Source organism: Vanessa atalanta, chromosome 11 (assembly GCF_905147765.1).
Source record: "Vanessa atalanta chromosome 11, ilVanAtal1.2, whole genome shotgun sequence".
NCBI classification, from domain to species: Eukaryota; Metazoa; Arthropoda; class Insecta; order Lepidoptera; family Nymphalidae; genus Vanessa; species Vanessa atalanta.
Genome location: NC_061881.1, coordinates 6,912,086 through 6,929,018, shown reverse-complemented (window position 1 = coordinate 6,929,018; position 16,933 = coordinate 6,912,086). Strand labels below are relative to the sequence as shown.

The following is a 16,933-nucleotide window of genomic DNA, read 5'->3' as shown; positions in this document are numbered from 1 at the left end:
TTTCAAATCACATACATTGATTTAAAAGGATATTAAGTACATTATCAAAAAATAAAAATAAGTGACAATTGTAATATCTTTCTTTGCCTTATTGAATGTTACATTAAACTAGTTTTCGCTTGCGGCTTCGATGGCGTGTTAGGTGGGCGGTCAAAGAGTTAGGAAATAGAAAAGGAGATGTACTTATTTGGGACTTGAGCTTACTTCATACCTAATTATTAATTTCATAAAATTCGGTATGAATTAATAATTTAGCCGAGAAAGCGTTACAAAATAATTTCCTTTCGTATTTATGATATTAGTATAGTTGATAATTTTTACTCTGTTTTAATCAAGCGTGCGTTCATTTTATTTACTTTATTTCTTATATAAAAAAAAAATCAGAATAGTTTTTTTTATTATGGTCATAAATTTTCCCTTCACATGTTTTACGTTGATCAAAAATTATTATAAGATAAAAATATATTATAAGATTCATGATCAAATTTCTTTACATTAATCGTTTCAAATCGGTTAAGATAAATAATATAAAAGCACGTTAATAATATATTATTCAGGCATTTGTTATTAATTAAAATGTAATAAAATATTTATTTTACCACGTCACGGTCGGATTACATCCATAAAAGAAATGGCATGACATCAAAGCTTATTGCATAACATTAAAAGTTTCGCGATGCGATCGCTGATAAACCATCGATTAATTGTACCAATGACGGGGAGATGTGTCCTCGTTTATTTTAATAAAGCTTTGATTATATTAACGTGGTTACATAAATAAAACTATTGTGTGTGTGTGTGAAATTACGTTCGCTTACACACAACTTTTAGGGCTTCATTAAATATATATTTGATGTTCTTGTTTATAATTCTTAAATAAATTTATTTCTATTTTACAATATCAAGTTTTGATATAAAATATTTACATACAAAACATCGGCAGACGTTGTCTACCATGTATTATAAAATGTTTTAATGTAGTTTATATTAAATAGAAGTAAACATCGTTAAATGAGTAATAATTAAATTGGAAACATTCAATTCTTTGCCGTTCATAATATATATATATATATATATATATATATTATGAATAATAATATTAAAAAAAAAACTCAAAAGACTTTTGTGTCTTTTGAGACTTTTGTGTCAGAGGTCTCTATCCAATGTAACTAAATATAGTTAATTGATTTTGATAGAGTTATAAATATTTCATTAATGAGTCCTTATACTATTATAAGGGCACATAATATGTCCTTAAAAATGGTTAGGGTGGGTATCAAATGCATTTCATAGGTAGTATGACAAAGAGAATTTCATTTACGTATTAATTTAAACAAATAATCATTCGACAACATTAAAGAAAAAACAAAATAATCACGTCATAAAAGAGGCCCTTTCGTTGGTTTAAATATTTATTTATTGCTAACAATTTTAACACAGACGTTTTCACATATCGTCGGTGTTATATATGGCCAGTAATTTACATCTGCTAATCTTGGCTCACGGGTACGAATGATATATTAATTGCTTAAATACAGGGCCTCAGATTACTCGCAATTTATACTCTTGGTATCTAGTTTGGATCTGGATATAACCTTGTTATTAATATGTAATCGTTACAACCTATATATACTCGTATATGTTAGAGATATATGGTACTAATATAGACTCAGGTTTGCTTATGGGGTTGAGTGAAAGTTATTTCAGAGATAGTAAGGATTTGACTTACTTAACGTAGTTTATTACACAATATAACTGGAAGACAACATACATTATCCCTTGAGTTTAAATGACTCAGTTAATAAAATTCTTTATCGAAGATCAAAGGTGTTTATAAGTCATTTCGTGATCGGCATTGAGGAAAAACATCGTAAGAAATTCTGAACGTGAAATTGAATAAATTGTACATGTATACCAAGTCGCATTAGAGCCGTGTGATGGAATAAGTTCTAAGCTTTTTCCCTAGGAGGCGTCTACCAGGCAGTTAAACATTCACAGGCTTTTTACTTTACAACTAACTTAGTTGTAATAGTTCTATAAATTAAATAGACTTTAAGTCAAATTAAGCATTTGATAAGAAAACTCCAAATAAAATTAATCTATGTATCGGCTTTTTATAAGATGTAGTGTTCTTTGGATCTAGAATATTTAAATCTTTTTACGTGTTTAGCTTAGCTTTTAAATGCGTAGTATATAAGTTTCGGATACACAATTAAATATAACATATGATTACAATTACGACATTGTGAATTAATAAATATATTCAAATACTTTTGTATTCGATTTAAAATTAAATATTAATATTAATGTAAATAAATATCTTGGGTATCGTAGTGTTGTATGAATAAGCACCACTCACTAAACGTTAGAAATACCGCAAAACATCAGAGTTTTGTATTGCTGTGTTACAGTTTGGTATATTCTGTATAATTACGAGCATACGAGACATAACATGTTAGATATTGTAACAACGAATGGACATTTTAATCAAATTTTTGCGTACTGCAGTCGTGGTGTCTGAGGATGAGGAACCAATTCGTAAAATAAATTAAAAAAGGTAACCATTATAAATAATGATAAAATGAAAACGGAAATTGTTAAAAAATACAACCAACTGTTAACTATCATGTCAGGTCTGTAACAACTGCACTAACTCAAATAAAATTAAGAAGAATAATGTATTTATTACTTATATTAGTCATTGTCTACGTAATAAATCACCGAAACCGGGCGCCGGTGTTGCGTGACCCCCGTGGCGTTTTGTACACCGATGTCATAATTCTGTGTTGATTTTCTTCACCCGTGACTAATGCTGAGGGTCATTTATAATATCCTTTAAAGGAATAATGAGGAATATATTACTAGTTGAGTTCCGTAGTTTAATCCGCGTTTGAATTGAGCTTGGATTTTATGAGTACCTGAATACCCGTTTGATACGTATGATCAAGTACCAAGTACATATCATTAAGGAAATAACACTCGGAAGGAATAACTAAGACTGTACATTTTCTGGAAAGTAGTTTTTTAGTTGTTGTTCTCGCTTCGCCTAGATATCCAGATTAGTTTACATTTATCTTTAAATAGTTTCCGCCCGCAGCTTCGCTCGCATGTAAGTAGGGACAGTTGTTGGTTTTAGGTAAACAAAAAGTATTTTTCCTTCATTGGGGCTCAAACTTAGTTCATACAAAATTTCATCAAATTCGGTTCTGTGTTTGCAGGCAGAGTTACTTTAGAATTTATAATATAAGTATAGATTTGTCTTAAAACCGGCCCTTAATAAAAGGGTAAATTTATCAAACTAAAAAAAAAAATTCCAAATCTTCCAAATTTAAAGAATAAGTATTTAAAATAATTGTTTATGTATACAATAACATACAAAGTATGGTAACTAATAAATTAAACTAATATATAATTATATTATATAAATATTAAGACCTCTTCGGCTCCGATCAGATTCATGATGTTGCAAATGGGTCAACTGACAATATTAATGTGCTAGTGGATAAAACATCGATCAGAAAACAGAATTTTCCACATAACATACGTATTTAACCAATCCGGCTCTGTAAAACTCGGTCTGGCCTTATTTTTAATTAATCCGACATAATTCGGATGATCAAGCGAGCTTGCATAATTTATAGATTCTGACAGAAAATTCGGATATATATTTTTTTTTCATTAATTTGTATTCGTACGTTTTTAAGTATTCCAATTTCAAAAGTTAACATCATTATCATCGTTCCCTGTCTTCATTTGCAACCACGGCCAGGAATATATTTCGATTGAGTTGCCATCGCAGTACTCCAGTTATTCATCGCTAATGAGCTTTTTTTCAAATATAAAATACCTGAATTTTCAGTTTCCGATATAGATTGAGTATATAATTAATTATGATACATGCCTTTTTCATATATATTAATTTCAAATGATACAAGTATGGTCCTTAGGGACATAGTATAAATTATATAAAATTATTTCTTATCATTTCCAATTTTGCTAAGATTACAATTTTGTCGTTGTTTAGTGTGTGATACTAAAAAAAAACTTTTATATACTTCCCTAATAAATATAAAAAAACTAGCCACCTAATGTTAAGGGGTCACTACCACCAATAATAATTGGCACTTTAAGGAAACTATTCCTTACATCGTCAACATACTACCACTCTTGGCAACTAAGATGTTATGTGTGATGTGCCTGTGGTTACACTGGCTCACTGCAGCGAGTATCTTCATACCGGAACAACAATATTAAGTATAGCTGGTTGGCGGTAAATTATGTGAATGAGTAGGTAGGTAGGTATGTACCCAGATGGGCTTTGCAACACTATGGCCCAAAGCAGTAATAACTAAAATTATTTATTAATAAGTTTCAGCTTATGATGTCAAATCAAATTATTTAATATTATGTGTCACAAAAATAATAATAATATTTTTTTCCCAAAAATAGAATTATCGAAATCGAGGTCTGAGCCAGCATAAAAAAATATAAAGAATTTGATAACCTCCTTTTATTTTTGAAGTCGGTTAGGATAGTTTTCAACATTAAATTTATTGTTTAACATTAAATAAATAACGCTTTATTATTTTATACTCTAATCTAGAAAGTTCAGTGCCGTTCAATTACTTACTACAGTATCAATAAAATATTGATCGTCATTAATATCTTACCTTGAAGGTATTCTATCCTTTCCTATTTACCGAAGAATCAATTCAAGTCAAAGTAACATTTATCACACAAGTATGACATCGATATTTCAAGAATCTCCAGAGACACCTCCGCCTACCTGAAGTGTAGAACTGGAAATTGGAAACCATAACTCAACAAGTATTAGGGGAAGGAAAACTGCACGCCATCTGTAGACCTTATCTATGCCTATAAATATCATACGGAACCCCGGACCGAAGGAGTACGAATTATAGCTCCGAAAGTACTTTCAGTCGCTGTGTTATGGGTAATTCATGCACCCTCGGTCCCTAATTTTACGGAATTTTTGTAATTATTTCTCAAAATTCGTGACTTCCATCAGTAAAGTTGATTTAGTTACAATTATAATAGATTTATGGATCTAAAATGACTAATTTGGTATTGAAATTTATCGAGACTTGAAGTCAAAACAATATCACAATTTGCATATTATTTAAACGATTATAAACTGTAGAATCTAAAGATATCTATCAATATAAATGCAGCAAAGTTTTCGATATGATTTTGTCACGAGATGACCCTTTATCCTACCGACGTTATCACTATTTATCCCGACAAAAGAAAATATTTCCGGGAAGCTGTTCACGGCAAAAAATAGCGGGTACAATAGCCGTCTTTTTATATAAGAATAAAAATTACAATTGCTTTCGTAACAAATACATGTAGGTATTAAAGATAGTGACATTAATCTCATTATGAACAGGATGTAGTTGACGTGTATTTTTCCTTTCTCTTCGACTTTATGACGCGACAGAATGGTCTGAGCTCTTTAACTCTAAAAAATTGCAGGAGGGTGAGTTGATTGATATGAAAAATAAAAAAAATCAACAAAAAGAAAATATCAAAGAATTGAATGCAGTCACGTTTTCATTTGAGGGGTCGATGATTGAATTGTGAATATTTATAATGTTTTTATTTAACTTTTAATTTAGATGAAAGGCGTTAAAGTAATTGTTCGAAAGTAATATTGTTTATTCAATTGAAAAGTGTTATACTATAAATTACTTTTTCACCTTAAGACGATTCTGTTTATTAGCTTTATATAATTGCTCTTCAAAATATTACCGAGACTGACAAGGGGTCATGTCTATTTTCTGACAAGAGCCATCATCTAACACCTGGTGTGAAATGCAATCAAGTTTAATTATTATGGGTATTAATAACAAGGGCGTACAAGGGACCGGTTGCTATGGTAACACCCCATGCTACGACGCAGGCTGCGAATCTACCACACAAACGTTGGATATTTATGAGGAAAGCTGATTAAGGCTTTAATTGGGGACTTTAAGTTGTTATCAAAATTTAGGCAAAACTTTAATTCTAACAGAGGGAATAACCGCTGCAGAAATATTTGTTTGTGAATTTTATATTATTTAGCTCATTAATTAATTAATACTAATATAATATATGATTACAGACAGTGTGTCAGGCAATTTGTAAGTATTTGTGCTACCTCTACTGCTGTGATTTCTCACGAACGACAAGTCTTTACGAATGATATTCATTCTGTGTCCAAATACCTAAAGGTTAGTTAATTTCCTTAAAATCTCGGGTAAAAAAAAAAACAAGTACATAGAAATGTAATAATAATTTAATATACTTTTACGGGTCATCAAAATATACAAATAAAAAACCATTAAATGAGTCTACAAATCGGAATTCAGTACAAAAATCTACAAATGTGAGTTTTCATGTAAAGTCCTGTTTTAAATTTATTAAACTACATGCAATATATAGGTAAGAGTTAAAAATTGTATAAGGATATCAAATATTTCAAATTATGTACAAAATTAAAAACAATCAAAATTATACTATATCACAGACACTAGAGAAAGATGAATTCTATTTTGACTACTTTACGATATATGGCAGTCTATTAGAAACACGTTCACATACTACAACCCTTACGGTACAACCAGTTTCGACACCGCTTTTTAAATTTAATTTAAATATAGTTTATTAATCATAAAGACAAATAAGACTAGAATTTTTTATAATTGTTTCATTAAATTTTGTAAGATCGTATTTCAAAGCAAACTTTAATTTACGTAGCGGTGTGACAATCCCCTATTCTAAAAGTTCGACAACCTTTTTTACATTGTATATGTACACTCTTAAAGTTAGTATTGCTTTTATTACTGTCTAATGATATCTTTCGAAAATAAATTACACTAACTGCGATAAGTATGACCTGAACAACCTGACGCGCCAGAGTTACTGGCGAATGCATGCATTTCTCTGTACGGTGATTCTCTGTAACAAAAAAAAAAACAAACTGTAGATAAGTTTTTGCCGATAAAGTTATAAAATATGAAACCGAATATTACCTTTCGTAGGGAGGAGGGGGAAGAATATCGCATAGATTCATTCTACAATTTTGCTCACTTCGCCTCCCTTGGCTGGAATGTTTTGATTCTTGAGTCATTTGCCTAAATGTATTTTCTCGAGCCAACCATTGCCATTGCGGATAGTCATATTCAACATCTGCGATAGCTGTCCATTCTTTATTTTCACCGTGATGACTAGACGATCGTGACTGAGCAGTTTTACAAGATGGACATTCGTCTAAGGACATGTCCTGCATATCGTCTGCGTCATTTCCACATTTCGTCATTTCGCTGTAATCTTTCGTCAGTGTCGAACTACTACTTCGACAGCATGTCGAACATTCTTCATTTGAATATTGATTGCTATCAGCGAATGATCTTGCCATACTATTATCGTATGATTCGGGACTAACTGCACATTTTATACAAGAGTCCTCTGCATCCGTATGATCCTATAATATATTTTTTGTTATTAGATTAACCAAATCGCTTTACTATATATTGGTTTAAATTAAGAGGGCCAGCTTACTTGATAATTTAGTTCCGTATAAATGGCACTTGACGCGTATGGTTCTGGAGGATGTCGTCTATTATCTTCACGTGACATCATATTAATAGCGCTTGTATGTTGAGGAAGACTGTATTCAGCTTCCATAGCCATTGTACCTATTGTGTGTCCACCTTAAATATTTTTACCAACATTGTAATTTTGACACAGATAATAAACTAAAAATATTCTGTGTTTGTAGAATGTAAGCAGAGTCGTATATAGAGAAGTTATTTAAATGAATAAATGTTTCGCATGAATACTTACTATGCAATAGACTTTGATGACAATTCAGTATTTCTATTCGTGGTTCATTAGACCCCTCATATAAAGGCCTTTCTCGAAGCCACACTGCCTCTTTGCCCAATAAACATTGAGTATTTGTTATTGGAGTACCTAGACATAATATTACCGTTGAGTTAATAAATATAAAACTTAATTTTTTAATTTAAAAAATTATAGATATTTTAACTAACCTGCAGAATTATGACTCTTTCGTTGTTTCGATTGTTTTCGTCGAAAATAAACAATAGTAACCGAACCTAATATTATTATAGCTAACAAAAACAACATGAGCACGAGAAGCCACGTTTCTTGGAACATCGACAATATTGCCTTATCTGTTGCAGGTTCCGTTCTGAAAAATGTTTGTATGCGTTTAATTTGATTCTGAATTCATTTTAAGAATTGAAAAAATAAATACTTTGACGAACGTAGATGTTCATATGTTTTGGAATAATATTTAAATACGTACTGTACGTAGTGTCGCTGCGTATGTGTGGGTAGCATGTGTATGTGAGCGGGCGTACTAAAAGGTCCGTGGCCGCGACGCGTAACTGCAGCAGCTCGAGCGCTATATCTACCACCCGCACGTAAAGAGCTAGCCGCTGCTGCCCTTGTGCGTGCTCCAAGTGACATTTGGCCTACCACTCGACCACTATTACCCCCACCCACACGAACTTCTATCTGTATGACAATAGCATAATAGTATATAATATTTGAATCATAAATTATAATCTCAAATATGAAACAAAGATTGAATTATACAAACTTACCAAGTACCCAGAAAGTTCACCATTCCATGTATGTACAGGAGGAGGGTCCCAACGAATCCATGCTGATGTAGCATTAATTACTCCAGCTGATACATTCAGAGGTGGTGCAGAAGGAGCTTAAATAGAAAGAGACTTAGTAATAAGGCATGAAATATATATTAAAACATTATTTGTTTAATCTCGATAGCTTACCATCTTCCTCCGTAAAACCGCTCCGCATATTGGACGGTTTTCCTAATAGCAATTTGTAAAATGGCATCAAAAATATATTGTATTGTGCATATGGTATCAACCCAGTTAACAGGTGACTTGATGAACCACTGTTATGGACGGTGGTCATCGAAAAATTATCATATTTAGTTAACTCCATAAAACTTTCTAAAGAATTATTTGATTGTTCGTAATTTTGTACGTCTACGATAAATTGTCGATTAAGTGATGTTCCATTAAACCATATCTTTACTCCTTCTAAATATTCATTGTAGTCCGTTAACACCTAAAAATAAATAATTTGTTGGTAATTGAATAAAATTATGGATACAACTATAATATTTTGTTTAATTTTCAATTTAAACTTACATCCCAAACAATTTTTAATGTTGTTGACGAAATTCCTTCCACTCGCCTCAAAGCTAAAACATCTTGTTGCAGATACCGACGTGCTTGAACTAATTCATACTGCGTCATCGGGGGATGATTCTGAGGTTTATTTAACTCTGGATATGGGGATGATGATTCAGAATTACCATTAAATGAGTTAGCTTCTCTTCTTAACACCTAAAATTAATGATTATTAAATTGAAAGGCACTAACGAGCAATTTTACTGGTTTTCTGTTGATAGTACCTGCAAAGTGGCTGTGTGTAAAGCACTGCCTGCTGCACTAACAGCTACACATGTCAATCTACCAGCGTGTTGTGTGACCACACGATCCAAATAAAGAGACCCAGTTCCATGTATTGAATTCGGAAATACTAATTCCTGTAATAATTGTAAATTATTAATATAACATACGTATTTAATAGGAAATATAAAACAGCTGACAGCTCACCTGAGATCCTTCCATTGTCCAAAATACAATCGGTTTCGGTGTTCCATCAGCCTCGCATGGAAATGATACAGATTCCCCTTCCCACGCTGTTTGGTCTGAAGGAACTCGCGTGAAATGGGGCAATGCTAAAAATCATAACGACCATGAATCTTCAGTTTTGTATATACGCTAAAGTTAAAGGTCGACTTTTAGCCTCGTGACTTTGTAGACCCGTGAAATGACTAGGTTTGAACGCGCTTTTCGGCCAAACCCGAAATAGATTCTTATATCGGCTTCTAACAATATACTTGTAGTCAATGCTGGGACGACCTAAATTTAGTCAAACAACAATCTTCGAAAATAATAGTAGTATTATATTTCGGTCTTTGCCTATTTTCTCTTAAAATTGAATATAACGAGACAGAATAAAACGCTAAACGAGTATTTGTTGTGCATTTATTTATCTGTTATAAACAGGTATTGGTAGTATTTTGTAATAGTTTGAGCGTTTAAGCTAAAAGGTGCGTGAACGAAATTCACTTAGACTGTAAATTTTAATAAAAACTCTTTTGAAGCGATAAAAATGCTTATAAATTTTATGCAACAAATAAATAATTAAAATAAATGTATCAACGTCCCGAATATAATGTTTTTTTTTCAATAAAAAAAAGTGAAATAATTAATGAGGTAGGAAATCGAAGCAGTGAAAATAATTATTTTGAACTTTGACTAAGGTTATATAAATCTTAGCTTCTACCGAGCCAAACCTAGCAACAAAAAAACTTAGCTCTAAAATAATTGAAAATTATAGAAAATAATTTTAAATGAATCAAGCTTTACTAACAATGAACTGTTAATGTTGCAGAAGCAACACTAAATCCAGCCTGACTTTCAGCTCGACAAGTATAAGTGCCTCCATCTGAAGCCATAACCCTGTCAATTCGTAAAGAACCTCGACGTATTATTGCATAAGGTGATAACAATCCTTTATCCCTTGACCATGTTACTGAAACATCAGATTCGGGTGTAGCCTGAAATAATATTAAAATTTAACAAAACATTCAACATTAAAGCCTATTTGCATACAGGAAATATTACAATAACTTACTTGGCAATGAAATTCAATGTTCTGACCAATTAGTGCCGTTATGTTATTGGGTTTCACTAGAAAATGCGGTCTACGTAATACGAGTAAAGTTGCAGGACGCGATTGTCTTTCTCCGGCTACATTAGACGCAAGACATCTATAGACGCCACTATCTGATGGAAGACTTTCTAAAATCTTCAAATTACCACCGTCTATGATCGTTATTCTGAAAGTTGTTATTTATTAATTATAGTTTTTTTCACAGGAAGCGAATAAGGAACTAATTACTAGTTTCATTTTTCTACCTTCCGTTTACTTCGACATCTAAACTATGTCCGTCTTTTGTCCAATGCACTGAAGGGTCTGGTATTCCTCTTGGAGAAGCACATTCAAGAAATGCTGGCTCGCCGCTAGGTACTTTAACGTCCCTAGGTTCGTTTCGAAAGTCTTCGCGAAGTACTGTAATATATTTTTATATGAATTCAACGTTTTCTATTATAATGATAGTTGCACGTACATAATTGGCTAACGAGCTAAAAGTCATTAAAACTTCTACGTAGTATTCGGGACTATCACAGGGATTTTAAAGTGTTTTAAAGTGTCCCGTGGGTGCTTTTAGACGACGTGCACATTTTAGTGCAGTCTTAGCTCGCTCGCTTTTCTTGTGTGAATAATAAAATTCTAACTAAAAACTGCTGAACTTCGACTTAATACGAGAAATGCTCAGAGGTAAAACAAATATCTAAAACTTTTATGTTCGAATTACTGTTAGTATAAAAAGTTACATAAAGGAAATGATAATGAAATTTTCTTACTAGCGTTATCTTTAGGAAATTTAATTTATCAATATGAATTTGACACAAAAAAAACTGTTACTGTTTATTATCTCTATAACATAAATACGCTTGAAAGAAGAAAAGTCATACCAGCAATAGTGAGTGTAGCGTTCTTGCTGACGGCCTCCCCGACTGTGTTGTGCGCCACGCACCAATACACGCCTTCATCGCTCTCTTTCTTGCTACGCATAACCCTATACACCGGAAAGGAAAGAAAAGCTACATGTAAAACAGCACAGAGTTTAAGCTTCAATTGCGCAATGGTTTACGGGCCGCCTAACGACGTAAAAGTCACAGGATCGATCCTGACCCCTTGGGCTATTGTCGTACCCACTCCTAACACAAGTGACAAGCTTAAAAGGAGGATAAATAGGAATATTAGTAATTTCTTAATTGATTTGGGGTATTGCTAATATTCCTTATAAAAAAAAACAGAGTATTTTTTTCTTGGATACGTACTCTTTAAACTTTTACGATATATTATGTATATTTTATTGGGGTTTTAACCTGCCGTGGTAATAAGTGCAATATCGATATATAAAAAAAAAGCAAAATAAAAAAAGTCTCGTCCGCAAAACGTAAATAATTGTTAAATTGAGGAAATGGCTAAGCAAGTAGTTTATCTGAAATTATAATCACCATATCCAATGACCAAATAATAAAAAAATAGTCTTTTCTTTAACTGTTAATACTTTGCAAGCCATCGAAACAAAAAATCAAAAATTATTACATTTATACTTAATAATGTGTAATGTCAATTACATTGTAAAGCGAATACCTTTCAAACTGTTCAAACGTAAAACTTGACGTTGTTGGTATTGACGTATTTGAACTTATTTAACCCGAGTGACGAGATGAATGATTTTGATGTTTATTCAATTCATCCTTATTTACTCTTCGAACCGGAACACGTCACTATTAATTGTATTGCATTGCCATCGCAGTTTGATAGTAAAATTATTTATTATCTATTGAAATTGTCCTACAATATACGACTTATGATAACCATATACTGTAAAGGGAAATTATATATTGGTATCAAGTTGAATTTAACTCTTAAATAAACGATTTCACATCGTCTTGAATAAATTTCGTCTACGGTAGCCATTCAAGAAGACTAGCCAACCACGTAAAAGATATTACAGTACCCAAGCGTCTAAGTGTTTGCGCAAACTCAGGTGCACTATTTTGTTGCTATCAGTATTATGGCTTTACGTGCATTTTAACGAGTGTCTTACCGCCAACTATCTAACTTCAGCTAGTGAGACAGACACTTATTAATAAAAAAAAATATGTTAGCTCGCCTCGGTATTTCAACCCGTGACGTTAGATCAGTAGTCGTAGCCCTAACGTTCCTATATAAATGTATAAAAACCAGAACTGTGAGTACATATCAACCAAATCAACCTATGTGTGTCGAATAAAGGTAAAGCAAACATTTATCCTTCAAATATTTGCTCTTGCGAGGAAAATCCGAGGCGCAATCCTGATTTTATATGTAAAAAGTAAACATTGAAGTCGCATTCGATTACAGAAACGAAATACTATGGAGTCAGTTATCAGTTAGTTCATGGAACAAACCCATTTTTTATTATTTAATTTTATGAGTATAAGAACCAAGTATTTAAAAAGAATGCTTTAATAAACTCATCGTACATTCGTTGGAGATCATCTCTTCAGATCCTTTTCAATTAAAACGGACTAATTATTATTGTATTTCGAAACAAAGAGTGACAAAGAAACATAAATAACAGGTATTGTAATAGACGTGAGATTTTGTTCAATAAAGTCAAAATATTCGAATTAGGTATCTCACCAATGTAATCAGACTAGCCGACTAGTTATAGCCGATATTCGTACAAAAAATTAAAATATCACTTACCTAAGAAACAAGAGTCCATCTTCAAGTAGAACCCTGTGAGGGTGATCAGTAGGTGCGAGAGGAGATCCGTCTTTATACCACTGGATCGTTGGTTTGGGCTTCCCTTCAGCTACACACCGCAATGTAGCGGGTTCACTTCTCCCGACTATCGTGTCTGCAGGGTGTTCTTTTATCCTAGGCGCCCGACTTTGCGCTTTTTGGAAAATACGTTGATAATATAAACATAATATAGATAAAATTTTATTTAATCAATGTTTTAAAATAACAAAATTTATTCGCTTATAATATCTCATGCTATTTATATTCTTTAATTATTATGCAATAACGTATTACAAATAAAGATTAAAATATTTTTATTATAAATGAATAAAATGTAAAATTATCCCTAAACCGCTGATGTATAAATTATGAATGTAGACAATGTAACAAAAAACAACAATAATGTATAATTTAAATTAAATACTTTTCCAAAATTTCATACAAATAATAATAATAATAAAAGCATTTCTTAATGGTTAAGTAAAACGAAAAGTAAAATAAAGACACATCGCGACGGTGCATTGTTAATTTTATCGGTAAGTAATATTTTTTTTTTTTTGTTTCAAAATAATTGGTTCGTGAAACACGAGTATGTTTTTTTACTAACCTTTTGTGACATGAAAAGTGAACAAAAGATGCAGAAGCAAAACGGACTTGAACTGGTTCCATGCACGTTTATCTGTTTTAATTACCCCCGCGACCATACTGACACTACTTATTATCACCACTTCGCACTTCACACATAGTCACTAAACATTACATACATTAACCTGGAACACAAAAAAAATTACAAACTCAAATTAATTGAAAAGTTTTTATTTATTGTATCTATATTCATAGTTTACGCGCACATCGCGATCTATTCAGAGTCCAAAGTGACACACCCACCCCGTCTCACGTCCGAAAGGTTACTGCCCCCCCACTCTCGATGTCATTTCGCGCCGACTCAGTAGCGCTTTCGCGAAGTTGAGCTTTATGGGGATCATCAGATAAGTGTGAGTAAACATGTTCTCGTTTTGTAAATTATGATTGAACAATTAAATTCGCTTTACGCTTGATTATTTAAACTTATCGTAACATTTTAAATATCGAACATATCAACGTGTCTTATTACTTCTTTAGACATGGTGCAAATAAACATAATCGTAATATAGTTTTAATATCAATATGGTATCCTTATAAATATTCCTATTTAAACATGAAATTTTGATACAATAATTAAATAATACATATATTTTTTTTACTTTCAAAAAAATGGAAACCGTTTTAAAATATGTGTGCATATAAATTCGCTTTAAATAAAAACGTCAATTTTGTCCAATACCAAAGCAATAAAAGAATCACTAAAACCGGTTCGTAAACCTAAAAGTGATATTCGATACAAAAAATAAAATTTAATACATAAAAATTGAGAGTATCTTTCGTCTTGTATTCGACTGACATTATTTTTTCCATTTCTCTAATCATCTTATAACTAGTTTTTTCATTATTCTAATCTCTCATATATGTAACTCTTAAACTGAAAACGTAATGATTCTTAAACGACATTTGCTATTCCAGCATATCCAATATCAGATTTAGCTAAATGACACAAACTTCACAAAACGTCCAATACCTGCTGAAATCTACAAATCCCGACGTGACGTGTCAATTTTGATTAAATAATGCAAGTCACGTAGTCAGCCAGTAATCTAACCGTTCCCTGATGGCTTTCTAGATTAGGAACTGCACATAAACATTTTATATTCGATGTTATTCTTAGTTTTCGTATGTTCTTGCACAATGCATTTTAAAATAATTTATAAACTGACTTCATACATATCGAGCTTCACCTGTAAATTTTATTGTAGTTGGTGATTATTTATACTCTGCTGGGTCTTTTTTCAAACGCCCAAATAATATTAAGAGAAAGAGAGAAATCAGTGTTTAACGAAACTCCCGCTAAAAAACTTTTATAAGTAATACCTCGATTTTTATGATTAGAATCTTTTCTCTCTGTTTCCAGTAAAATTTGATATAACCAATAAGTGTGCGTGGTGCTAGAATTGACCTTCATATTACCAATCTGTTTGAGAGGAAATAATGTTAATGTTGCCTATTATCAGATGTTAGACATCATATGCGACTACTGTGATGCTTTGTCACTTTTTTTTAAAAGACTTAAATTATATTGAGAACACTAGTAACAAAATTAATGTGTCTAGTTTTTAAACACCATTTATATTTCTCAGGCAATATCGAGCTGGATAGTTTGAGATAGTATTATAGTTATCATAAAGGAACAGTTTTTAAATGTCCCACAGTTGGATTAAGATAATTTTTCTAATGTGTTTATTTGGATACATATTTAGTAGACTTTAATTTTATACGTGTAGGTTTCCTCACGATATCTTCGACGTCAGTATAAAAATTGAGTGGTACTTCCCCAAACTTATCCCGAATCTTTGGTTAAGGTTGAAGTTTTCTAATAATGTAATAATATTATTACTAGTCACGATTTACTGAGCTTTATTGTGTTACTGGTATAATATTTAATGTATAAATAAACTAATAATAATAAATGAAAGCAATAATCTCACTAGTATTTGCTGAAACCTCACATAGGTATCTTCTATCTTAACTGGGGGGTGTGACAACTTTGCTGTTTGCCCATTCGAGTCACGCGTTCAGACACCTAAATGTTCCGTGGTGTCTGATCTAGATTAAGCAATGGACAAGCATTTTAAACAACACTTTTCGGTATCTACACTTTACTGAAAAACTCGTCTGACTAGTTCGCCCACCAAATGATTACTACTTTCATTACCAAATCACAAAGATTTTTAAATTTTTCATAATAATATAATATTACTATCTGAACCTGCCTGCGGCTTTACCTGCGCCTATTACCTTACTTTATAAAACACAAACTTCCAACTCCTTTTTACCCAAAAAACAAAATGGAAACCGATTTCAAAAATTTCATGTTCAGTTATTACTCATAGAGAATTTACGTACAGTATCGAGCCGAAATAGAAAAGGTAGATAGAATATGTGAATCTTAACTGAAACCCGGGCAAACACCGCCGGCCTCCTCTTCTTTAGAGTAAAGGCCAGGAGTTTATTCAACCAATTTCCTGTAACGCTTGTTAGTAACATGTGGCAGGATTTTATCCGACACATGCGAGTTTTCTCACGACGTTTTTCTTCACCGTTGAGTACGAGACGAATACATGAGACAATCACAAATTATGCAATCTTCAGATAGGCTTGAATAGTTTTAACTACTGAGCAGTTTTGGCTCAAACGCATATAATATCGTCTTACCCTTAGCACCGGATTTAGGGGAGAACAATAGGAGCTCTAGCCCTGCGGCCTCCACAAGAAAGGGGCCTCCATATTATGATATTTTTTATAGATAAGAAAAATACATTACAAAATACTT

General features: G+C 32.1%; 1 protein-coding gene across 2 annotated transcripts; it reads right to left on the bottom strand.

The window, feature by feature from the left end:
* Positions 1–6,280: 6,280 nt before the first annotated feature.
* Positions 6,281–14,404, bottom strand: LOC125067189 (neogenin-like). Of its 2 annotated transcripts, XM_047675630.1 has the most exons (18): positions 14,361–14,404; positions 14,117–14,279; positions 13,471–13,663; positions 11,679–11,782; positions 11,058–11,211; positions 10,774–10,978; positions 10,510–10,696; positions 9,687–9,811; positions 9,482–9,616; positions 9,216–9,413; positions 8,829–9,132; positions 8,637–8,752; positions 8,336–8,547; positions 8,058–8,218; positions 7,849–7,977; positions 7,564–7,715; positions 7,035–7,486; positions 6,281–6,960 (listed from the first exon to the last, which is right to left on the bottom strand). In XM_047675630.1, exons 2-18 carry the CDS (start codon positions 14,211–14,213, stop codon positions 6,879–6,881), a joined length of 3,006 nt encoding a protein of 1,001 aa, XP_047531586.1. In that variant the 5' UTR covers positions 14,214–14,279; positions 14,361–14,404; the 3' UTR covers positions 6,281–6,878. The 2 variants fall into 2 exon arrangements, with proteins under 2 accessions (XP_047531586.1, XP_047531587.1); XM_047675631.1 differs by having other exon boundaries at positions 14,117–14,393.
* Positions 14,405–16,933: the final 2,529 nt, after the last annotated feature.

Coding starts and splice junctions, on each gene's coding strand:
- LOC125067189 (XM_047675630.1), bottom strand. CDS start 14,213: ATGGTCGCGGGGGTAATTAAAACAGATAAACGTGCATGGAACCAGTTC. Junction 13,664..14,116: donor CACTTTTCATGTCACAAAAG/GTTAGTAAAAAA, acceptor TTTTCCAAAAAG/CGCAAAGTCGGGCGCCTAGG. Junction 11,212..11,678: donor CGCTACACTCACTATTGCTG/GTATGACTTTTC, acceptor AATATATTACAG/TACTTCGCGAAGACTTTCGA.